The 26,095-nt window shown below is 35.3% G+C and overlaps 1 protein-coding gene and 1 pseudogene across 2 annotated transcripts in view; both read left to right on the forward strand.

Moving 5' to 3' along the window:
• The window catches only part of PI4K2B (phosphatidylinositol 4-kinase type 2 beta), a 30,714-nt gene extending 8,850 nt beyond the window's left edge, over positions 1 to 21,864 (forward strand). The window contains exons 3-10 of the mRNA XM_081303534.1: positions 972 to 1,172; positions 1,769 to 1,900; positions 3,681 to 3,834; positions 4,967 to 5,034; positions 7,676 to 7,775; positions 11,744 to 11,877; positions 13,155 to 13,214; positions 18,995 to 21,864. Coding sequence (XP_081159660.1) covers positions 972 to 1,172; positions 1,769 to 1,900; positions 3,681 to 3,834; positions 4,967 to 5,034; positions 7,676 to 7,775; positions 11,744 to 11,877; positions 13,155 to 13,214; positions 18,995 to 19,168 — 1,023 coding nt within the window. The 3' untranslated portion in view covers positions 19,169 to 21,864. The remainder of the gene's footprint in view (positions 1 to 971; positions 1,173 to 1,768; positions 1,901 to 3,680; positions 3,835 to 4,966; positions 5,035 to 7,675; positions 7,776 to 11,743; positions 11,878 to 13,154; positions 13,215 to 18,994) is intronic.
• Positions 20,916 to 25,477, forward strand: LOC308654285 (large ribosomal subunit protein uL23-like; annotated as a pseudogene). The gene is made up of 2 exons: positions 20,916 to 21,044; positions 24,854 to 25,477. The product of its transcript is annotated as a large ribosomal subunit protein uL23-like (transcript).
• Positions 25,478 to 26,095: the final 618 nt, after the last annotated feature.

Consider the following 26,095-nt stretch of genomic DNA (forward strand, 5'->3'; position numbering starts at 1 on the left):
TCCGAGGCAGGAGGATCACTTGAGCCCAGGAGTTTGGGGCCACCAGTCTTTGCAACATAGCAAAGTCCTTTCCCTTAAAAGTTAAGATAAAAAATATATATGTATTTATATATATATATATATATATATATATATATATATATATATATATATATATATGTTGTATCAGATCAGTACAAAAGGTTATAGAGATTTTAGACATTCATGAACCAATCTTTTAAATAAAGGAGTTTATTTAAAAGATTGGTTCATGAAAAACATAACTGGGAAAGTCTTAGGCTAAGAGCAGCTGACAGCATAGTTATTCAGTGTATCTTATTCCCTTTGTTTAGAGAAATATTTTTTGGCATAGACTTTATTAGTTTATTTAGCAAATACTTGGAAACTTAATGTGTTTCAGATATGGCTTTGAGTACTAGAGGTGCAGCACTAACAAAGCTCCAGCCTTTTTAGCGCCGTAGTGGGGAAAGTAGATGTTAAACAAACTTGTGGCTTGGGTGTTTAATAGATTCTGAATAGTAACACTGTTTGACCTAAAGTGGTGGTTTTCAAACATTTAAAATTGGTGAGACACCTTTTTTTAACCTCGAAGTCCATTACTATAAAACAAATGAGTTAATCTGGTTAAATGGCAATGGGTCACAGGTTAAATGGCATGAACCCTTGCCCTCACCTTCTAAGGTTTGTCAGAGCACTATTTGAAAAGTACTGGTCCAAGGAATTATTGAGTTTAGATCCTCAATGGAAATGAGTAAAATGTGATTGAAAACAAACTTCTTAACACTTGAAGGCTATGCCTAAATCTGAGTCAGGGAATAGGAGGAAACAAATTCTGAGAATGTGTTTTGTGGATTATTATCTCTCTCTCTCTCAATCTATATGTAAAATAATGGATATCAATGTGTTTGATATATATGTCCGCTTCCACACATGTAAAAGCCTAATAAGATTTTTCCTTTTTACCCCTTTAGAAAATTATTGGTGTTTTTAAACCAAAATCAGAAGAGCCTTACGGTCAATTGAATCCAAAATGGACCAAGTATGTCCACAAGGTCTGCTGCCCTTGCTGCTTTGGCAGAGGCTGCCTGCTTCCCAACCAGGGCTACCTTTCTGAGGCTGGGGCCTACCTCTTGGATGAAAAGCTTCATCTGGGCATTGTACCTAAAACAAAGGTAAAGCAGAGTGGGTTTCCAGTCAAATACTTAGCCCACTTGTCTGTGAGTACTTTAGTAATAACTTAATGGTAGAGCCTAAAGTGGAATCCCTTCTTGGTAATTCAAGAGTATGAGCAGCTGCCAACTTGTCCTCACATAGACCCACAAGCATGCAAGGGAATGGCTTTTGTTCCTGGGAGGTCACGGGAGCTAACACAGAGAGGAGGAAGGACTTGCATTTAGAAAGTAGACAAAAATGAGGGATCGAGATTCGTGGAAGGTCAAGATAGCTATTTACAAGGCTGCTATTGGTTTCTTGTTGGCCTTTGTATGTTTTAATTGTTGCCATCCTCAAAATGTTCATATCTAATTCTACAATTTAAAACTCTTGCTTAGTTTTTTTCACTAGAAATTTTTAGGTCACTTTTATACCTCTTTGAGAAAAGAGATATGTTCCATGGTTTCACAAAAATCTCCTGGCCTTTCTATCTTAGATTTTCAGCTATAGCCTTAAACTTTGCTCGTTTACAGGATTAGAGTGAATTTGATTGCGTACGTGGATAGAAATATCATAATGCAAATTCTGACCATTTTTCTGAACTCTGTGTTTCTAGGTGGTTTGGCTTGTCAGTGAGACATTTAATTACAGTGCAATTGACCGAGCAAAATCAAGAGGCAAAAAGTATGCCTTACAGAAAGTGCCAAAAGTAGGTAGAAAGTTTCATCGGATAGGACTACCTCCTAAGGTGAGTTACTATGATAAGCTGTACTTAGGATGTAGTTGGGAGATTCAGCCTGATCTCTTAGAGCTAAACATCGCACTCTGGACTGTGGTTATAGTAGTAAAAGCTTTTTCCTCTTTGAGGAGCTCATAGTAACCAAGCCATTTCAATGCAGTTTGATAAAGTGCTTGATAGGTAGTAAATTCGGGAGCTTTGAGAGGTTCAAAGAGGGATGCCTAGAACTGGGATTATAGCCCAGTGGTGGAGCTTTTGCTTAACAGGCCATGGCCCTGGGTTTGATCCCCAACACCACACACACAAAGACAAGATGCAGAAGAGAGATGCCTAACTGAGTCTGGAGGAGCAGGGAATGTTTCCCAGATGATGCTGTATCAAAGGCTTTATAAAGTAATGGCCAAAAGTTCAGATCTAGAGTCAGAGCTGGGTTCCATCCTATCTCTATACTAGTTAGCATGAGACCTTGGGCAGGGTCTGTATTTTGTCAGCCCTAGTTTCTATGAGGTAGGGAATGACATGAACTACCTCTTAGGATAAACTTGAGAAATTCAAGTCAAGTACTTGGTACATAGTTATGGTTCAGTAAATGGTAGCAGCTGTGTTTGCTCATTGCACATTAGATTTTGTTTTTTCTAATCACTTTAAAATAAACTGAGAGATGATTAGCAGCTAACTAAGCAAAGGTGGAGAGGGCTAATGGAAAAGGCATCCTAGAAAAACTCTAGGATTTATTTTTTAAAAATAGACTTGACCTATGATTTTGTTTTGGTTTTGCTCTACATGTATCTAGATAAAAGACTTTGAGTGGAAATTCATGATTAACTAATTTTAAAAATTGTACTCCAAGTAAACTTGGAGTTCTAAGACTTTTTGTAAGTCCTTTTCCTTCTTGGATGTACTAAAATAAGCATGACTATTGGAGACTATGATTTCCATATTAATGACTACTACTACTTAGCTGTAAGTGCCTTAAAGAAAACATTGGAATTGTTTAAAAAAAAATCATGCCAACAACAAGACTATAAAATGTTGGGATAAGGAATAGATTTTTGTGTGTGGTGATTTTGCATTTTTGAAGGTTGCTCAGTACCCAGGCATCATCTGCTGTTGAAAACTTGTATTTCCATCTTTAATACATGGTTTAATGTTAACTAGTAAATTTTAGTAACAAAAATGTCTTTTAAGATGGATATATTTTCAAGGAAAGAACTTTGTAAAAAAACACTATAGAGGTTATGATTAATTGATTGGTTCTTTTAAAATTTATGACAGGATCTTTAATCTGAATAGTCAAAGAATCCACTATTATTTTTAAAATAAAATTATTTTCTGTATTTTATGTTTTAAGAAGAATCTTGAAACGTTTCTTTCATGAGTTAAAATTGCACTATTATGAAATAATCAGGATTGATGTTCAATTTGGCCTCCATAATTAAATTCACTTTAATGAATATTTTTAGAAAGCAGCATTCTTGTTAAGAGTGTCACCTTGAGGGCATATATTTATTTTCCTTTTTGATTATCCCGAAATAGCTGCTTAAAAGTCTAGTCTAGCAATGCTCCTTAATAGTCTAGGGTTGAACATTTTTTATTTGCTGTGCGTTCTTCATGTGAATTAGTGTGTAAAAATAGGTTTCTTGATAAATATGCTTATCTAAATTAGCGTTATCTCTTCTATTTTCTTATTATGTTTGTATAACATTTTGTGACAGTACTGCTGAGAAATTAAAAATTAAACCCTTTGTTCTTGTACTTTTGTTTCTAACTATAGTTCTTAAAATTGTAGATTGGTTCCTTTCAGTTATTTGTTGAAGGTTACAAGGAGGCTGAATATTGGCTTAGGAAATTTGAAGCTGATCCTTTGCCTGAGAATATTAGAAAACAATTTCAGTCACAATTTGAAAGATTAGTTGTTTTGGATTACATCATCAGAAACACAGGTATTGAAGTTCTCTCATTTGTTCACTCTGGTCTCGTTAGCTTTCAAACTATATACTATTGTTACCTAAATCAGAGCTATAAAATTTTGATGCAAAAATCTTAAAGCTACTTCTTCTACCTGTTTTCAAAACAGACATAGTACAAACTCTCCTGGGCATAATTAATCCTATACTGGGGGGTTTGACTCATACTAGGCTCCTGTCTAGGTGACAGAGATCAATTCTTGGCCCCTAAAGAGAAATTTCCTAGGAGCAGGACAAGGCCAGATATTAGAAATGTTATCTGCGTAATATGAAAAATTAAAACTTGATTGTATAATTTAGTTTAGATGCTCATTTTGACATTGTGTAATTGTTAGTATAGTTACAAATACATTAAACTTTTCATTTGTTCTGCTTTGTAAGGAAATAATCTAATTCCAAATTTGGATGTAGACAGTCCAAAGCAGTAGGTTCCAATTGTAGTTCCCTGGATTCTCAGGGTCATTCTTGTACAATATCCTAGACTTACTGAGCAGAAACTCTGCAGTGGGGCAAGGACTGTGTTTTCATGCGTTTTCCAGGTAACTCTGATGCACTCTAAAGTTTGAGAACTACTGGTTTGAAATGTTTTCTCATTCATATTAGCTTCTGAAAAAGCATCATGTAATTTTCTACATTGAGCTTCTTAATTAATGTGATCTTAAATTAATAACTAAAATTAGTGTGTAGTCCAGGGTACCCCCAGTACCCTGGTAGCCTGTTTGGAAATTTGTCTAGCAGGAAGGGTAGATGCTTTTTCTTTCTCAGGTGAAGAGGAAGTTACCCTTGATTTTAATAACCTTAATCTAATAATCATATTTCCCTCACAGGGTAGGTTATAAGGATTGAATTAACACATGTGAAGCCCCTAGAACAGTATCTGGCACAGAGAAAACATTCAATAAATGGTCGCTAATATTTATGGGGTTTTTTTGTTTGTTTATTTGGGTTTTTTTTTTAGTTTTAAATCGGAACTTTGATATGATAGACGTATGCTATAGAAAATCAATGAAAATCTCAAAAATCGGCAGGTGACTAGATTTCTCCCATTGATATTCATCTATAATGCCCATAAAAATCAATTAACAATTTTTTTTGTTTCTTTTAAAAGACAGAGGAAATGATAATTGGTTAGTCAGATATGAAAAGGAGAAATGTAAAAAAGAAACTGACCATGAGGTAAGCAAATTTTAAAATGAATAAGTAAATATATCTATATCTACACACACACACACACACACACACATACACAACAGTCAATTTGTGTAAAAGATTTCTTGAAATTAAGTTATTCTCCATTATCTCCTCCTTCCCTTGTTAAATCTTTGATTTTAATTCTGTTCTTCTCATCTTTTTTCTGTCACTTGTTTACACTGAATTTCCGGATTCTAATTTTTATTATCTCTAGGCAGCTTTATTTTTTGTTTTGTATTAAAATAGAAGAATGATACCAGATGTATCATTTTTTTTTTTTTTTTTTAGAGCTTGGGAAATTTGCAGAATGACCATTTTTACTTTGCTTTTATGTAATTAAGGTTTCTGGTATTTTTGTATTTTATTAGTTCAGTTCCTGCTGAGTTTTTTGGTACTAGGAATTGAACTCAGGGTGCTATATCACTGAGCCACAGTCCCTGCTCTTTTTATTTTTTATTTTTGAGACAGGGTCTCACTAGTTCTGAGACTGGCCTTGAACCTTGTGATCTTCCTGCCTCAGCCTGCCAATGTGCTGGAATTATAGGCATGTGTATACCATTGCACTGGCTCCTTCCGAGTTTTTTATTCAGTATTAGGTAATCTAATATTACCTAATGCAGTGGAACATGTATGCTTTACTTATGAATTATACCCACTGAACTTAAAGAAAACTTTCACTTAGAAGCTGGTTTTAACACAGAATAAACTGAGATTCTTAACACTATAAAAATTTTAGATTCATTACTATCAACTCTGAGTAACCTAAGTTCACATATTAGTTACATAAGACATTTTTAGACTTTTTAAAGTTTACAACAACCTGGCCCCACTTTTGAGAAAATTTTAAATGATTTAAGAAAAATAATTTTTCCAGTACTTATAATTTCTGTTCTTAAATTGTCACTTAAAATATTTGCATCACTTTGAAGCATTTGTACTTTTAATTGTTTATCCATGAAATTTTAAAATACATATGCAATACTTAGTAATAAAAAAAACCAAACTTGATACATATAGTAAGGGAATCAATCTTTTAAAACTACGCTGAGTGAAAGAAGCTATAAAAGGTCACATACTGTATGATTCCATTTACATAAAAGTCTAGAAAATGCAGATCAGCCCCTACTTACAGAAGGCAGACCAGTGGGTACAGGGGATGGGGCAGAGGGAGGCATGAACTGCAGTGGAACTCAGGAAACTTTTGGGTGAAGCTTTCACATCTATTCAGGTTTATCAAATAGGACCCTTTGACATGTAAGGTTTATTTGTAGAAATTGTACCTCAACAAAGTTGTAAATAGGAAAAAGAATGATAGAAGTAGAAAATAAATGGCAGTTATAGCAGAAAGGGATTTAAAATATATACAAAATATATATGTGTGTAATACCTCCTGAATTTGTTTCATTGGTAATCTTGGATAATTAAATTTGTTGAAAACTTTCTTCTTTTGCCCTGAGTATTTTGTGTATGTTCATTGAGGTGAGATTTGGTGTAAATTAAGAGAAACAAAGAAACCTGGCACATCTTCACGGTAGAATTTTTAATTTAAAAATAGCCCTTTTCACTTCTTGCTCTTTTATCTAGGACACTTACTAATGCCAACCACCTGTCTTTATATAATGGGAAATACTCTTTGTCTTCCTCCTGAGGTCTTGGTTTCTGCTACAGAAGAATGTAGAAGTCAGGAATGGCCTACATTCTGTAGTCAGGAATAACTTGAGGTTCCTTCTGCTCGACCTTATTATATTTAGTTATAGTCTTTTAGAGGAATTTTCTTTAGAAATACTTTATATGTAACCTAATTGTTTCCATGGGACTATAAGAAAGACTAAATTTTAATAAGGTAATTTTGTCAAGTTGTTATCTTAAAGAAATCAATAATATTTTGCAAATATCAAACATCTAAGCAATGCATCTAGAATATCACTTTTTTTGGTGGGGGTGGGGTACAGGGGATAGAACCAGAGGCACTTTGCCATGGAGCCATTCCCCAGCTTCTTTTTTTAGTTTTTTTTTTTGTTTGTTTGTTTTTTTTGTTTTGTTTTGTTTTTTTGAGACAGGAGCTTGCTAAATTGCTGAGGGCTTTGAACTTGCAATCCTCCTGCCTCAGCCTCCCAAGCTGCTGGTATTACAGGCATGCACCACTGTATCCAGCTTAGAATATCACTTTTAAAGTCTTAATATTCTCAAACTCTCCAAAAACAGGGAACAAAAGTGAAACCATTACCATGTAAACATGTTGTGTCAAATTTTAAAATTAGCATTTGTGAAATTCTTACTGGTTTTTTAAAATAGTCTCTTCCCTTCCTGGGTGAATTTGTTTTGGTTTTGATTTTGATTTTCTTTATTTATATTTCATTTTTTGCAACAATTTTAATTTTTATGGACTCTTTTTAAAAATATTTTTTATACTTTTATTTTATTTATTTTTATGTGGTGCTGAGGATCGAACCTAGTGCCTCACACATAGTAGGCGAACGCTCTACCACTGAGCTACAACCCCAGCCCTTTTATGGACTCTTGAGAAAGAATATGTCCTTAAACCTCAGTAAGTATTATAAATAATTTATCCTTTGGAAATATTTATATAGGTGCTTTTACCAACAGATCATTCTTTCTTCTTTAGGTCTTAAACTGGATCAATGATAAAGAATTGCTTATTAAAGTAGCTGCAATTGATAATGGTCTAGCATTTCCTTTTAAACATCCTGATGAATGGAGAACATGTGAGTATTTAGAACTATCTGTAGATTCTATCATAGTCTCTTTTCCAAAGCAGGGAGGGAACAAGATGTGTAGACATCAAAATAACAGAACTGGATGAAGTATAAGTATAATCATTTATTAGGATTCAGTTCTAGGCACTGGGAATACAAAGATGTGTACTGCATGGGTCTTGCTGTCTATTGTTTGGTTAATATTATGAGTTGAATTCACTTATAAAATGATTTAGGCCTGACCCCCTCCCATTCAATAGTGATTTAATTTTTTCCAAGTCTCTTCTATGGTTAAATACCAAGTTTTCTATATCTTGAGCCAGTTACAGACATTTTTAAGTTTGCTCAAAATTATCTATGATATCTGGAGTTTCAGATTTGTGAGTATAACATTTTATGTAGAATTCTCTTATAACTTAAAAAAAATTAAATGTCAGGCATTTAATTACACCTGTAATCTCATCCATTTGGGAAGCTGAGACAGGAAGATCACGAGTTAAAAGCCAGCCTCAGCAATTTAGAGAGGTCGTAAGCAAATTAATGAGACCTTGTCTCAAAATAAAAAATAAAAAAGGCTAGGGATGATGTTCAGCGGTTAAGTGACCCTGCGTTCAGTCCCTTGTCCCCACCCCACCAATTTTTTTTAATCCCCTCTTTGCATTTTAACTTCTTAGAAGATGAAATGAAGTGATATATAGAATTTGCCTTTAAATATTGGTGGAGGTAGAGACAAGATAGAATAGGTGAAGTAATTTCACAAAAGTTTATTAATAACTAAATTAGGTTATTTGGAATGTGGGAGTTTACTACATTGTTTTTTGATTTTTGCGTAGTTTAAAATATATGTAGTAATTAAAATTTTAAAATAATCTCTATGATTATACCTCTTTTAAATTCCTACTATGAATTACTTTTTTTTAATGTTTAAGCTTGTCAAAGATTTGTTGCTTGTTAAGCATTAGACTATTTGTTTACTTACTTATCTTGCTTTTCTTCAGGTTATTTTATTGATCAGATTTTCAGTTTGCTTGCTTGATTTTTTTTTTCATTAACTATGTGTTCGATCTTTTATTATGTTCATCCTCTTTTGTTCTCCATCACTGTGACAAAGTAACTGAGAAAATAAACTTAATGAAAGAAAAGGTTTATTTTGGCTCATGGTTCCAGAGGTTTCCATCCATGGTCTTTTAGCTCTGTTGATTTGGGCCTGTGGTAGCATAGAACATCGTGGTGAGAGCATGTACCAGAGAATGTTTACCTCATGGCTGCTAGAAAGCAAATGAGAGTGACAGGAGGAAGCCAGGTCCCAGTATTGCTTTAAAGGGCACACCCCGAGTGACCTAACTTCCTCTCACAAAGTTCCACCACCTCCCAGTAGCACCGCACGCTGACAACTGAGCATTTTACACATGGCCCTTTGGATGACATTCAAAATCCAAATTATGGCACTATAAATGCTATTATTGGGCCATATATTTTCATCTGGGTATCATTTCAGCTAAACTACTGATTGGATGAGTTCTGCCATATTGTTCTGCTTTGCTTATTTGTATTCTCTGATTTCTTTGATAAAAGTAACTTAGAAGTATTTTATTTGATTTCAATATTGGTTATTTTGATTATTGACATTTTTTTAAGTGTGTGTTGTTGCAATTGTCCAATGTTACTTCATTGTGATCCATGAAAATGGCATGTGAATTTTTTTTCTCTTTCCACATTTCTTATTGGTGCATTGTAGTTATATATAATGATAGAATTTGTTCTTCTATATTCGTACATGCACACAAGTGAATTGTTTTTTGCAATTCATTAGAATGTACTTTATGATTTTATATGTGGCTGATTTGGAGGACTATATTTGAAAAAATGTTTTGGCACAAAGTTCTGTCTATGTCTACTAATTAAAGTTTGTTGGTTGTTAGTCCTATCAAATCCTTGACTTATTTCTTGACCACTTAATTAAACCACTTAATTTTGGAGAGGCAGTTAAGATCACCTTGATTGTGATTTTGTCGATTTCTTCTTGCATTTTTTACTTTGTGTTTCACTCACAAAAATGTCCAGTGTTTTATGTTCTTGGTGGTTTTTCTGTTTTGTTTTGTTTTGTTTTTAATCTGTGTGAATTATATTGCCCTTTATCCCTCTCCATCTTTTGCTTTTTATTTTGCCTGTTACAACATTGCTATCCCTCCTTTCTTTTTGTTGGCATTTACCTGGTATTAGACAATTTTATTTTTAACCTTCATCATTTTGTTTTAAGTGTATGGCTAATAAACAACGTTGGGTACATTTTTCTTAACCCAGTCTGAGTCTTGTAATAGGTGCACTTAACTCCATAGTTTAAATCTTAATAAACTGTTTGAACTTTTTTCTGCCATCTTATCTTTTTTTCTCCTGACTGTGAATTCTCATTTGTTCCCTTTTGCTTTTCCTATCTTTTGTTGATTGAATTGTCTTGTTTCCATTTTATTTTTCCTAATCTTTGGGAAACTGTGTTCAAATTACATTTTAAAGTATTAGGTTTTCTGTAAGACAGTTGGTAAATTTTATCAAACATGTAGTTGGGAATTAAAGGTCTGGAACTTAAAGAGGAATTACTATTGAGAATATAGTTTTTAAACTGTTGTCATCTGGAAGCCATGGTGGTAGTCATGGTGGTATTTGCTATCACCCAGGGAAATCAAGGAGAACAAACATCGTTGCCTAATCCAGTGCTAGGAACATAAGAGCCTGAGAAATGTTTCATGAATGCTTAATAAGTAAAGAAGGGAAGGAACTGAGTTTAGAGTCTGGAGGAACGCTAATGTTGAAAGAATGGAGGAAATGCCAGCACAAGAGAGAGGGAGCGACTTATAAGACAGAAAGTAAATTGTGAGAGAGTGGTATCTCCAGAACCATAGAGGGGGAATTTCATAAAGGTGATATGAACAGTGCTCCTTGCTGCAGAGACTAAGTAGCATGAGGACTGCAGGTGGGTCAGTGGAGAGCCTTTGTGGGATGACTTGGGGGCCCAGGGAGGGATTTTGCATGAAGTTGAGGGATAAGAAGTGAAGGCAGGCAAAGAATAAGGGATTTCCCTTTATGAAACTCTTCAGGGAAAGACAAGAAGGGAACTGGAGGTACCTTCCAGGAGATGGGGGCCAGAGGAAAAGCTTTAGCATGCAATTAGTACCTCCTGCAGTGTACAGAGAGATCTATAGAAGAGATATGAGTACCAGTGGCTCCAAGGGAAGATTTCTTCCTCAAGCTCTCTGAGTGGTGGGAACCAAACTGGGGGGTTTGGAATATGCATAGTACCCTTTTTAGAAGATTCCACCATTATGCAAATCGAATTTCAAGTCCTGGTACTATGTGAATTTAATGGTCTCCTTGTAGGGGCCACTAGTTACCCAGAAATATGGATTCTTTTCTTTTTTCTTTTTCTTATTATTTTTTGTGATACTGGAGATCTAACCCAGGAGTTCACCTGATAGGCAAGCGCTCTACCACTGAGCTACATCATCACCCAAGTTATAGATCTTTCATCCCTTAAAGCTACCTATTTACTTTCTGATATTATAAAAATTTAGAATGTCTTCTATATACAAATGCCACAGTTCCAGTTGATTTATACAACTATGGTATTTAGTCTGGGGCTGTGGATAATTAATAGGTACCCACCAATCTCTGAACTCAGGAACCAGATAGATTCAGATACATTTTTGGATAGAACTATTTGAAATAGACTCAACAAATTCTGATTCTTTACCATCTCAAACTCAGAAATATAACTTGTTCAGGTTAGACCTTACTGTGCTTTACCATCTGAACTGGCTATCTGAACTTGGAATCTGATTAATTTGAATTACAAAAAATAGTTTACTCTCCTAACTTCTCTCTCCTGTCCTTTCTTTGGGAGACCTAGGAGTTGTAGGAAAGAAACAGGATAAATGTGAGTCTAAATAAACCATTTTCTGCCACTGATTATTTTCTATTAGATCCATTTCACTGGGCGTGGCTTCCTCAAGCAAAAGTTCCTTTTTCTGAAGAAACAAGAAACTTGGTTCTGCCATATATTTCTGACATGAACTTTGTGCAAGATTTATGTGAAGATCTTTATGAACTTTTTAAGGTAAATAAAAGTTTAATTTGTGTGTGGAGATGATGTTTGCAGATTATTATTATTTTTTTTAAACTGGGGTTTGAGCCAAGGGTCTCACGTAAGCTGGGCACACACACACACACTACTACTGAGCTATTATGTCCAACCCTTTGTTTTTTATTTTGAGAGAGGGTCTTACTAAGTTGCCCAGGCTGGCCTTGAACTTGGGATCCTCCTACTTCAACCACTCTAGTAGCTAAGGTCCCAGGCATGTGAAACAGGGCCTGGCAGCATCATGCTTTTTAATTTATGTCTCACTTAAAACTTACTACAACCCTATAGCACCCTTGATGAAGCTAGTGCTGAGAAAGGTCAAGTTCATTGCCCAGATTTAAAATGCAAACACATGTCTATCTTATACCAATGTTTATTTGTATTTACCTCTGATACTTGGCTCTCATCTATAACCCAGGTGCTTGTACAATTTTTAAAAAGGAAAAAATAAATAAAGCAAACAATCGGCATAGTGCTTTTAAAAAATGTTTAGTTTTGATTATTACAAAAAAAGAAAGAAAGAAACCTTAAAAAGAGCTTTTCTTTTCCTTTCTTTCCAGTGCTGGGGATTGAACGTTGGGGTGCTGTACAACTGAGCTACATTCCCAGCCTTTGTTTTTACTTTTTATTTTGAGGCAGAGTCTTGCTAAATTGTCAAGGCTGGCCCTACACTTGCAGTCCCCGTGCCTCAGCTTCCCAAGTCGCTGAGATCATAGACATTTACCATCACACCTAACAAAAAAGATGTTTCCAAGTAGAGCTAATTTAGTTTACTACTACTTGTATTTTGGCTTGCAGTAGAACCTAATATAACAGGATTGAGCAACTTTATTTTCCTGAAGCATAAATTTTGTAAAGTTACACTTACTATGAGTATCTTTTCAAGTGAGATTACATCAAAATTGTGATGTTGCTTTCCTTAAAAGTTGAATTTTTACAAAATTACTGTATGAATTATATGAGTTTGGTGATTGCTGTGATCTAATTCTTGAAAAGCCTGAACTCATTGTCTAGAAAACCATTTAAATCCTTTCTGAAACAAGTTGGATATAAACAAATTAAATTTTCTTGTCATTTTAGGAGTATGGAAAAAGTACGTTAAGTGAGAATATTCTTGTTATTTTATCAATTGAGAAAAATTTCTAATGACCTTGTTTGCTATATGGAACAGTTTTTTTTTTTTAATTCTATATTTGTTTCAAAGGTTTTGAGTTTTGGAATAATAATAACTTTTTTTTTCCTTTCTGTAATAGACTGACAAAAGTTTTGACAAAGCTACTTTTGAAAGTCAGATGTCTGTGATGAGGGGTCAGGTAGGTCACTTTTTGATGATTAAGTTAAAACTTCCTGAGACATTATCACTGTAACCTGTGATTAGAAATGAAATTGATTTAAATAGTGTCTTTCCTCTGTCGTCTTATATATTAGGCACGTTGGACCTAGTTGAATGTGGTGTATTTAACCAGTTGTCAGTGCCTGCCCCTGAGTCATCATCCCATTGGCTCTTTTCCTGAGCTTTAGTACCCTTTATTCCCTCAGTCCCCTTGTGTGGATCTTCAATACCAAGTTCTAGTCCATTAGATTATTTTCCTTGTGGAACATGTTTGGCTTTGCTAGAGCCATCAGTAAATAACCCTGTCATCAGAGTTGAGTACTGATTAAGAGTCAGGGCACTACATAATTTTAAATCAATCCTTTTACCCTTCCTCCTCCTCGACTCCTCTAATAGAGACACACAGTGTTAGGTCTGTTGGTGTGGACCTACAGGCTAGGCCACCTTGACCTTGACCTACAGGCTAGGCTTCCTTGACTATTCCAAAAGGAAACCTTGCAGTGAAAATATATCATACTGTAAAGATTGACTTTTAGTAAACTCCAAATTAGCATTCTCTTCCTAAAATATACATTGAATTTAAGATAACTGTTTGCTATAGTACTTGTGGCAAGGAAGATGAATTTGGCTTTTGCATTGATTGTGTTCTAGAATTTTAAGAAGTAAATATAATCAAATCAGATATTTTATTAATTCATCAAATACTTATGGCAGAACTGATAGGATATAGCCCGTTTATATAGAAGGCCTTGAGAATCAGAGTGTTGATTTCACATGGCAGGGATTAGAGTAATTAGAAATTTAGCATTAAAGAAGAGTGTGAAAAGGGGCTTGGGGGTGGGACTGGGATTTTGGCTTAGGGGCAGTGCACTTGCCTGGCATGTGTTAAGCACTGGGTTCGATCCCCAGCACCACATAAAAATAAATAAATAAATACATAAATAAAATAAAGTTATTGTGTACAACTACAAAAAAATAAATATGGAAGAAAAAGAAGAGTGTGAAAAAAACCTTATCCTTGGTTTTTTCTCTGTACTCCCTGAAATTATGTGTGAAATTTTGTATGTGCATTTTGCCAGGGATGGGGGTGGGTAGGACTTATATCTCAGCGAAGGGATTCCTAACCCAGAAGAGGTTTGAACCACTGCCGAAGGTGAGGCTGGACAGTGAGTGCAGATTTGCTTAGCAGATAAGGAGACTAGAGCCAGCGAGCCTAGCTAGGAGAGTCTTTTGGCATTTGAGCATGGATAAAGGGATTAGTTGACCAGTAATTATAATTATATTGCAGAAATTTTTAACCATTCCAAAATATGTTTGAGTAACATTTTCAAGTGTGAAGAATTATGTCCCTCTTTGACCTTTTTGCTTGAAACAAATTGTCTTGCCATATCACTATGCTTCATCCTCTGGGGTTTTCTTCTCCCTGAAGGTATCCTTTAGTCTCCCTTTTTCTGGGGATATGTTCCAAGACCTCAAGTGAATGCCTGAAACTGAATAGTACTGAACACTATATGTACAGTTTTTTCCTATGCATACATACATACCTATGATAAAATCTGACTAACAATAACAGTAATAAAATAAAACAATTATAGCAATATACTGAAATAAGTTATTTAAAACATGCATTGTTTATTTCTGGAAATTTCCATTTGATACTTTCAGAATAAGGTTGACTGCGGGTAACTGAAATCATAGTTAAGAGGGGACTCCTGTATCTTTATATTAGGAATGTTATTTTAAATAAGCAAATAAGTAAGTGCTATAAATAATATTGTTAGCTTTACTTGTGGATTAAAGTTAGCACATGAGGAATTTAAATTAAGAAATGCTTCCCCAAGGAGACGTGGGAACATTCATTTCTGAGGTCAGCTACAAAGGCGTGCCAGTAAGTAGCTGCTGTTTCCAGTGTGTTTATTCCTATCCTATCTCATTCACATAGGAACTAACATATTATAAAAATGCTTATAAAATAGATAAAAAATGACAGGACCAAGATCTGGGGTGTGTGGGGGGGGGGAGAGAAAATGATGATATCTAGGTTATATGTTTTAATTTGTTTTATTTTATTTTGTTTTTAAATTTTAATTTGAGTTTGAGCTTTCTGATATCCAAAAAGAATAATGTGGGGCTGGGGTTGTAGCTCAGTGGTAGAGCGCTTGCCTAGCATGTGTGAGGCTCTGGGTTCAATCCCCAGCACCACACAAAAAACTAATTAAACAACATAAAGGCATTGTGTCCATCTACAACTAAAAATGTTTCTTAAAATAAATAAATAATGTACCCTGATTATGTATGTGTGTGGTTGTGTAGCTCTCTGGTTTTAGGTGGGGTTTTGTTTGTTGATAGTTGGCCTAAAAATAAGATATTGTCCTTTATCTGAAAATAACTCAGTACTTATAAAGCAAACACTTAACATGCAAAAAATAAAACAACAAAAAAACACCAGTACATTTTATATTCTGAACAACAGAATCATTATTTCAGGTAGTTCCTTAATTCAGTCAAAATGCTCATGTTTTATCATTTATAAATATCTCTTAAATTCCTCTCCCCTCCAGTTTTATTCACTATCTTAATGATTTGTGATGTGTACAACCAAGCCTTTTGCCCTAGTTTACAGTAATTTAGTTTTATACACATAACCAGTGACATGCTCTAATTCTTCACATGAGGATGTGGCCTGGAACTAGTACGAAGGCATTTCTTAGAATTCAGAACTGGTAATATTCGTAAGAGCTAAATGACATTTTGAATTTTATATTAGTTAACAATAGGCAATGATTAGGTTCAACAAAACTCATTAAGTTCTACCTGTGCATGGAACACTGAATTTCAGAGTAATTTGGTTATGAGAAATATGAAGTATATCTTCCCCATGATCTGAAAAACGGCAGAAATAATAAAACTGTTTTAAGAAAACACAATTAGCTTGTATTCACTGATTGACAAACCAGAATCTTAAAAGCAAATTAAGTTATTGATGTTAAAAAAAATGAAGCTAAAATTTTAGTACCCCCTAAGCACTTGACCCTTTCCTGGGTGTTTTATGTTTGTTGTCATTTACTCTCACAATAACTACTGTCACCTGCATTTTTTGTGAGGCTTTAGGATCATAAAATGGATCCTAAGAAACATGTCTGAGGGGGTCTAAGTCACATGCTGTATCTATGAAATCGGGGATCTGTCTTAGCTTGTCAAATCTGCAGCATTTTGGCGTTGCGTCTACCTGAGGTCTTTTATCATCTCATTTCTGGATTTATTGACATCTTCTAAGTCACATCCTTATCTCTTCCACAGTAAAATGAGGACCGGGCTGGGAGTAGTGGTAGGGGGCTTACCTAACATGCATGAGGACCTGGGTTCAATTCCCTGCACTGCATGGAGAGGGAGAGAGAACACAGTCTTAAAAACACCTGTGATCCTGTCTTTTGTCAAGGCAGCTCCCTGGACTTGCTCTTGTGCACAAGCTCAAGTCCAACCCCCCAGCACAGCCAACAAGGTTCTTCACAGTCAGCCTCCAGCCATCACACTGCCCCTTACTCTTGCTGTTTTGCAACTTCCCAAGCTTCTTAGCTTCTCTGAACTGCTCTTTCTTCCCAGTTCTCAATGGAGCTCTTGTGCTCTGCCCTCCTTGGATGCCTCTCCCTCTTCTGCGAGAGTTTTCCCTTCAAGCTCCAGCTTGGTCTTCTCAGGCTCCTCCTGCCACTCAGGGGAGGCAGTTTCTGCAGCACTCCCCGGGAATATACTGGTGTCTGTTGGACTCAGAAAGTTGGTTTTTAAATCAGCCTGTTGAGTATATGCCTATTGGAAAATAGCATAAAACGGATCCTAAGTTAGAATATCTGTGGTTTCGTGTGTATGGCACAGTGATTCTTCTGCCAACTGAAATTGAGGGCCAGTGAACTAATCTAAAGGAAAGCAGTCTGTATGAAGTAGGTGAGTTTGTGCCACCTGTCTTTGCCAGATGGCAGATGTCCCTATCAAGCTATCAGGTGTGACATTGGTGGAGAGCTTCAGTGTTTCCTCTTGCCTGCAGTTTGGTCCATTGCAGTTTTTAAAACAAGCCTCTATAATTAAACATACAATAAAAGGTTTGTGTATTCTTTGAGAAGTGGAAAAAAAAAAAAAACTGGGCAGGGGGAAGGGATCGGATTTTAAAGTCAGGGCACAATTTCCTGCAGCTAAAGTGTTTCTCACACTGCACTGCAGTTATTTGCTCCTGTGGCCCTTTGTTTTGGGAGCATAAGTTCTTTCAAGGCTCATTTTGTTTTTCCTTTCTGTTTTGTCCCTTCTCCTATGCAGTGAGCTCTTTGTAAATGTTTATTTAGTAGATAAATGCAAGATTATCGAGTCTCTTTTGATCCCAGAGAAATATTAATAGTCAGGATTGTTTTAAGATTGAGTAACTTGTGCTGTTATAATACTTTGAAAATTCATATAATCTTGTGGAGTGACTTTCATTTTCTTGTACCTCTCTATTTTTCAGATTCTCTATAACAATCGTGCATTGTAATTAGCATCAGGAAAATCTTAGATGTTACTTAAAATGCTATATTTAGACTTACTATTTGTGGAATAGAATTTTTAAAAAGAAAAAAACTAACTAGAACATTTCATTCCTTACACATGCTGGTCTCCATTTTATTTTCATGGTATAAACAATGCTTATAAACCTAAATTTTATAAGTTCTTTTTCTCTTGTGTCCAAATGTAACCAAAGTAGAAAATTTTAAGAGGGAAACTTAAAAGGCATCCTAAAACAAATATAATCTATAACTACTGTTGCTAGTAAATATTTATTTCTGTGATATATTAAATACTTTGGGAGCTCAACCATCTCATTTATAGTATTCAAAATATTATGAAGCTTATTAGTTAGTATGGCTGTATGTTGACATTTTCATGCTTATCATTATTAACTAATCTTTATTAAAGAACCAGTGAAGTGCATATTAGGTATTTTCGAGTACCTAAAGGAGATATCTGTATATTTAAAGTACATAATAAAAGAATTTTTCCTAATATGCAGAAAAAAAAGAAAAATGAATTATTAAAATTTTATTTTATCTGAACAAAGAATAGACTAGGCTCTAAGCTATGAATTGAGTTTCATAACCTTATTTATATGCTCAAAGGTAAAAATTCTAGGTATCTTTGAACATGGAATATATTTCTTCCAAGTTTGATTTTTCCTATAATAAACTCTTAAATAAAATTTTATTTGAAATTGGTACCTCCCCCAACTCTCTAACCCACTCTGGGCCTGTTTCATGCTTGCCCACCTTCTAGTACATGAAGTAATTTACTTACTTCTGCTTATTGACCCCTTCCCCTGCTAAAAAGAAGGCAGGAATTTTGTCTGTATTTCTATCATATCCCCAGCACTCGGAATAGAGCCTAATGCATAGTAGGTATGCAGTAAATTTATTCGTCAAATAAATGAGTAAGGCAAATATTTAAACTATTATTTGTTTAAGTTCTGTGTGAGATGAAATGTATTGAACCTTTCAGTTTATCTAGTCTCTGATTTCATTGCTCTTGGACATAGATGCATTCCAAAGTGTTTTAAAGTTACCAAATTAGTAGGTTACTCTAATTTTGTGCATTAAAGACAGAATTATAATAGTTACTTATCACAATCTCTGTTGTGCATAATGGGTGAAATAAAAATTATGGTGGATTAAATGATTGAAATAATAATGTCAGTGGAGGCTTTTTGGCTTCTTTGAATTGATGAAAATCTCTCTTTTTCCATAGATCTTAAATCTTACTCAGGCACTGAGAGATGGGAAGAGTCCTGTTCAGCTGGTCCAGATGCCTTGTGTGATTGTGGAACGCAGTAAAGGGGGAAGTCAGGGTCGGATTATCCACCCAGGCAGCTCCTTTACCCAGACTGTCCATTGCAGGAAACCGTTTTTTTCCTCCTGGTAGCAGGTGTAAGAGAAACAACTGTTGGGCATTATTGCATTGTTAAAACATTGCAGCAATGTAAATCTGCTGTTAAGAATTCCAGATGGCAAAACTATTTAAGTCCTTAAAATGGTTACATTTTGAATGTAATCAAAGTTTACAGTTTTTGTCCAAATATTAAATTTCTATATCAGGGAAGAAGTGATAAGTCTTCTACATTGTATTTTTGTAGAAAATATGTATTTTATGTTTTTGTTAGTGTAAAAGGTAAATTCATGGTTTACACACCTAGAATGACTGTAATTACTGTATAATTTAAAGTAGAAAAATTAGATATTTGTTGACTTTGAATACAGTGACATTTTCTGTGTTTTTTAAACATTGGGAAGAATGTTCTTGTTAACTCTTCTTACGTTGCATTACAAAAGACCTTTGAGGGTGGGTAAATCTGAAACCATTCCTGTGAACTTAAGAGTAGTCTGTAGAAAAATAGATAAGAATAAAGCAATGCTGCCTTAATTTTAAAAGCTGCTATTTTAGAACTTGAATAAGTGCCGCTAAAGTGGTCATTTTTGGGGACCTAAAAATTAAATATGTTGTTGAAGTGACAGAGACCATTTTCTTTTTTGTACCTTAAAATTTTTTTTGTGAGGGTGGTAATCAGGAATTGAACCCGGGGGCACTTAGCCACTAAGTCATATTCCCAACCCTTTTTTATTTTCTATTTTGAGGCAGTGTCTTTCTAAGTTGCTTATGACCTTCTTAAGCTGGCTTTGAACTTGTGATCCTCCTGCCTCAGCCTCCCAAGCCACTGGGATTACAGGAGCATGCTCCCATGCCTGGCACCTTGGCATATTTTTGATGATTTATTTTGTTTTAGTAAGAAAAAAACATCGAAAAATATTCCCCCTTTAAAAAACAAATGGATAGGGGTCTGGGGTTGTAGCTCAGTGGTAGAATGCTTGCCTAGCATGTGTGAGGCACTGGGTTTGATCCTCAGCACCACATAAAAGTAAATAAGCAAAATAAAGGTGTTGTGTCTATCTACAACTAAAAAAATTTTTTAAATGGATATATTCAAATGAGACTTGAGGGGAATAATGTAAATTTAAGGTAGATCTCTAGTATTTTGAAATTTCACAAGAACCTTAAAAATTCCCTTTTGTTTCTTACATGAGATCAAGTGATTAATCAATCAGTACTTCAGAGTCTTGTTCATTTTAGTATTCAGTTAGTATTAAAGTCACTGAAAAGTAAACTATCCCTAAAGTGTGTATTGGATTGTGTTATGGATTTCTCAATAATAAGTTCTTAAAAATAATAGTGGTGCTTGAAATTATAGATGCTGTTATAATTAGAACCGGTTTTAGATTATTAGTCCAAATTAGAGGGAAACATAAGAGGGAACCACAAATTATTTATATTTGATTTTGAAGTTTACTTTTATATTTTATTTTGAATATGAGTATGTCTCATATTCTCGGAATTTATAACACTATTAAGTCACAAAGTGATTTAAATTAAAATGAGCCTAATATAAAGATGTGATTCCAGAGGAGAAAAGTTTAATTTCTTCTTCAGTCTCAGAGCTAGTAACATCATTACTTGGACTAAACTAGGCAATTTGTGGTCTTGGTCTTTTGTTTTTTAGGTTTACTTTTCGTGATTTTTTAAAAATGAGTTATTTTGTGTAAAAAGCATACTCAAGTGGTTATTTTAGGATATAGGACAGATCTGCAGTATCTTCCTCAAATCACTCTCGATATTCATGGATGTGATGAATGAGCATATTGCTGCCTTTGAGGAGCTAATTGGAAACCTGTGTCCTATCTTCTACAACCTTCCATTTACTCAGTTTGAGATAAATGGAAAAATTACTGGAAAATCAAAACTCAAAGTACTATCTTTAGGTAAATACTAGTAATCAAAATGTGCCTTTTGAAGATGTATCTAAAAGGAAGGATATCAGTTGTTGTGATATGGGTGGTCTGACTTTCATAAACAATTTTTTTTAGTGTTTTGAGAATTACTATCTTAATTTTTATAATGGAGAACTTAGTAAATTGCTACTGTTTTATAACTTAAAATAACATGAATATATTTTTAAATGTCTGACCATGATACAAAAGTAAAGTTGAGATATTTAAGATAAGTTTACAAGTTAGGGTACATTGGCATTGGCTATGTTTTGTAAACTTTCATGAACTTAATTCTTATTTAAATATTGTGTTTTCTTCAGTGAGTATATTTATACTGTCAAACCTGGTAGACTAAAGGTAATAAAATTCATTGTCTTGAGGCTAGATTTCTCCTGTATGTATGTATGTTTAATATCTAAAGTGTTTGTGAACATGCTTATGTTTATAAATGATAGCAAACTACCACTTTTCTTACTTGGGATATTAGTGGTATTGTTTAACTCTGTAATGCAAAGGATATATTTAACTAGAATCTTCATAGTCAGAAACATTCTTAATCTTTTTACATTTCATGCTGCCTTTGTCAGCCCCTCTATTTGTCACCAGTTGATGACTGTAGAGATCTGTTTTTTTGCATATTTGAAAATAATTTGATTTATACAACTTTCATTTTGTTTTGGGGATTGAACCCAGGGCATTGTGCTTGCTAGGCAAATGATCTTCCACTAAGCTATAACCGAGCTTGCAATTTTTCTCTATATTTAAGTACTATGCAATGAAATTTAAACCTTATTAAATAACAGTGATGACATGCTCTTTGATCAGGTACCTTGTATGGATATGGGGAGAGAGGTGACTTTGTAGGTTGACAGCCTGCCTCACTGAGTTGCTTGGGTGACTTTATAGACTTGATTTCTTAGTGCTTTTCTACCTCCAAGTCTCATCTGCAGTTTGGGGCCATGTGAGTGAGTTCCGGCCAAGGAGATGTAGAGATAAGTGATATGTGTGACTTCCAGGCTTGGCAGTGAAACTACTGCCATAACTGACCACTCTCATCTTCTTATTTGATTTTAAGCAAAGACTTTACCAGATGGGAAATATCTGGGCACAGGAGTCAGTGCTGGAGAAATACTACCAGTATAGCCTCCTGGCTGCATTGGGCTGTGACATGAGCAGAAAGAAGTCACTTTAAAATCAAAACACATCTCTCTAAAGTAAAATATCAAAAAAGCAATTTTACCTGAAGTGTGGTAGTAGCAATGGTTTCTAAATCTCCATAACTCAGTTAGGGTAACAAAAAATACAGCGAGATATCATCTCACCAAAAATAGGTGACAGATGATCTCTCTAATTCTGGATCAAAGTCCAGCTTGGATCAAAACCATCAAGAGCCTCAAGATCACATAGGAACACTAGCTGTGGAAAAGCAACCTGAGAGAAGAAAAGCAGAGCATGTGATGACCTAAGAGCCAGGGAACCCAGAATTTGCTACCATCTACTCAGCTTCAAAAGGAGGATCTCCCTCAATTGGTAGATACAAAAACCACAATCAAAAGGGGGATGAAGGCTTCCCAGCATTCCATTGGCAGCTAGTAAAAAGGAGCCTGCAGAAAGAAAGTTATGAAAGACACTGCTGGAAACAGAACACACCAAGGGAATGGCCCTGCAATAGAGGAGCGATGGTTCAGATACTGCCAAATGGAAAAGAATTATGTTAGAAGACTACTGCTAGGAGAGAGTACCAAATGGAAGAGAATTCACACAGTACTAAAGAGGTGGTGAAACACGTAACTTTTGTAATTACTGACAAAGCCCTAGAACCATTTTTTTTTAGCTGTGCTGAGAATTGAACCCAGGGCCTTGTGCATGCTAAGCAATGCTCTATCACTGGGCTACCTGAACCTCCTGCACAGGACACTTGAAAAAAATAATAGGAAAATCCATCTCAATTAAACATGACTACATCTTACAATATGCTCTGAAAAAAAGTAGGATAACTATCTGTTTAACATAACCATAGAAAATGAAGCCATAAGAATGAAGCAGAAGAAAACAGTTCATTTTTTTACCCCCAGTTGAGGTCTTACTTTGCTGCCCAGGCTGGTCTAAAACTTGTGAGCTCAAATTATTTTCCCACCACAGCCTCCCAAGTAGCTGGGAGAACAGGCACATGACATCATTCCTGGTTCAATCTAATATTTTAATAAAATGTGCTAAAGTAATTTAAGAAATGATAGAAGCTAAGAGCAAAATTACATCAAAATCAGAAAATGAGATGGACAAGCAACAAGAAGATAAAATGAGAGCTGACAGCTTTAAGGAAATATTGAGTTAAAAACCGGTTTTAGAAATCAAGTAGAAGGGCCGGGTGTGGTGACGCATGTCTGTAATCCCAGTGGCTTGGGAGGCTGAGACAGGAGGATCACAGTTTCAAAGCCAGCCTCAGCAAAGATGAGGCACTAAGCAACTCAGTGAGACCCAGTCTCTAAATAAAATATTAAAAATAGGGCTAAGGATGTGGCTCAGTGGTTGAGTGCCCCTGAGTTCAATCCCTGGTACCAAAAAAAAAAAAAAAAAAAAAAGAAAGAAAGTAAGTAGAAGGAACACAAGAGCAAATAGCCAACATCAAAAACATCATACTAAGGGTTGAAAAATCTAAAACTTTGTATATTTTATATTGCTGCTAACAAATTGTCACATACTTACTTAGTGGCTTAAAACAATACAAACTTATTATCTGGTAGTTCTACAACTTCAAAAGTCTTGATACAAGTTTCAGTGGACTAAAATCAAGGTGTCCCCATGGCTCTTTCTTGGAGGCTGTACGAAGAGAATCCATTGCTTTCCCTTTAGGCTCCCATTCCTAGGCACTATGCCTCTCCCTCCTTCCATTCTCTCGTACTTTGAAGGACCCCGGTGTTCACACTGGGCCCACCGAGATAATACAGGATAATGTTACCCCTACCATTTTTTTAGTTGTGCTGAGAATTGAACCCAGGGCCTTATGCATGCTAAGCACATCCTCTACCACTGGGCTATACCCATCAGCTCCTTTCCTTTTCAAAAATTTGCTGACATACAATCTTAATTTTAACTGTGAACTTTTTCCATATTTTCATCAATGCATTGTAATTAGTTATAATAGTGGGGTTTGTTGTTACATATTTGTACCTGCACATGATGTAACAATATAATTTGGGCAATATCATTCCCCAGTATTCCCCCTTCCTCTCCCCTCCTCCCTTTCAGCTTTAACTTTCATCCCTAGATATGGACATCTTCAGAGGCCATTTTTCTGTCTTCTCACAGTTCACATAAGGTCAGAAATTTGAGGAAGATGCCTGCTCTCACCTCTTAGTGTTGTGCTAAAGAGCCTAACTGGTGTAGAAAGGTAAGAAAGAGAGAGGTACAAGGTATAAGGGTTAGAGAGGAAGAAATGACACTCATTATTTATGAGTGATGTAATTATGCATATAGAAAATGTAAAAATATCAAAGACAACAATTAAGATTAAAATAATTTTTCAAGGTTTACAAACAAGCAATATTAGAATAAAAGAAAATGTAAAAAATATATAATTTATATAAAGCAGCAAGATCTCTCCACCAAACTATAAAAGCATTGGAAAAAAAAAGATTTAAACAAAAGGAGAGCTATGCCATACTTATGTATTGAAAATATCAAGAGTCAATTCTCAAATTTATAGATTCAACATAAAAATCCTATCTGAAATTTGTCAAAAGCTAATTCTAACCTTTTTCTCAAGATGGTGTTGTAAGCTAAATAGGAAGCTCCTGCCCCTCCCAAAGTTGAAGCCAGCAAAAGCTTTGAAGTCCAAGAAGCCAGTGTTGAAGGACCCTCATAGTCATGAAAAGAAGATCCTCATGTCACCTACCTTCTGATGGCCCAATTGCAGCCCTGGAGGCAGCCCAAATATCCTTGGAAGAGAAACAAGCTTGACCACCATGCCTAATCAAGTTCCCCATGACCACTGAGTCAGCCACGAAGAGGATTGAAGACAACAACACTCTGTGTTCATTGTGGATGTCCAGGCCAACAAATACTAGATCAAACAAGCTGTAAAGAAGTTCTGTGACATTGATGTGGCCAAGGTTAACACCCTGATCAGGCCTGATGGAGAGAAGAAGGCATACATTTGAGAGGCTCCTGATTATGCTGCTTTGGATGTTGCCAACAAAATTAGGATCACCTAAACAGAGTCCAGCTGTCTAATTCTAAATTTACCCTTTTTGTTAAGGTAAAAAATTTTAAAAAGCTAATTCTAAAGTGTATATGGAACTGATTCCTGACTACCATAAGGTAAGCACCTATCCTCCACCATGCCCTTCTACCATATTCTGCTTCACTCAGGCTCAAAGCAATGGAGTCAACTGACCATGGACTGAGCCTCTGAAACTGTGGATCCCATCATTATGTATAATTATTATGCACCAATAAAAATAATACACTTCTTTCCTCCTCTGGGTTGTTCATATCAGGTATCTTTGTCACAGCACCAAAAACCTAACTAACCCAGGAATTGGTACTGAGAAGTGGAGTCATTGCTCTGACTCACCTGACCATATGTTTCAAAGTCATTGGAACTGGTTTGTAGGAGGAGTTTGGAAAAGTGGGAAATGCAGGATTAGAATGTTATAATCAAAGCTAAGTGGGTGATGCTGGTGGGAGCTCAGGAGACCAGAATGCAGATAAGAATGCAGACAGTAAGGACTGTGCTTAGGCAGTTTCAGATGTGAAGGAGGATATTTTAGGGAATTGCACTAGAGTTAATTCATATTACATTCTGGCAAAAACTTACCTACATTTTGTCTGTCTTGAGACTTTGTGTGAGGTATGAATTAATCAGATTAGTGGTGGACTAATCTAACAAAGGAAATTTCAGGGCAGCACAACATTCAGGTTTTGGCATGATGTTGCTGAAAGCTTTTAGCCAGGTGTTCTTTGAGACTAGGGAGCAAAAAGCAGAGAGGAAAGATTTGAAAAAGTTTACAGTTTGGCCATAGAAGAA

This window comes from Spermophilus citellus (assembly GCF_964194105.1).
Source record: "Spermophilus citellus genome assembly, chromosome: 8".
Taxonomy (NCBI): Eukaryota; Metazoa; Chordata; class Mammalia; order Rodentia; family Sciuridae; genus Spermophilus; species Spermophilus citellus.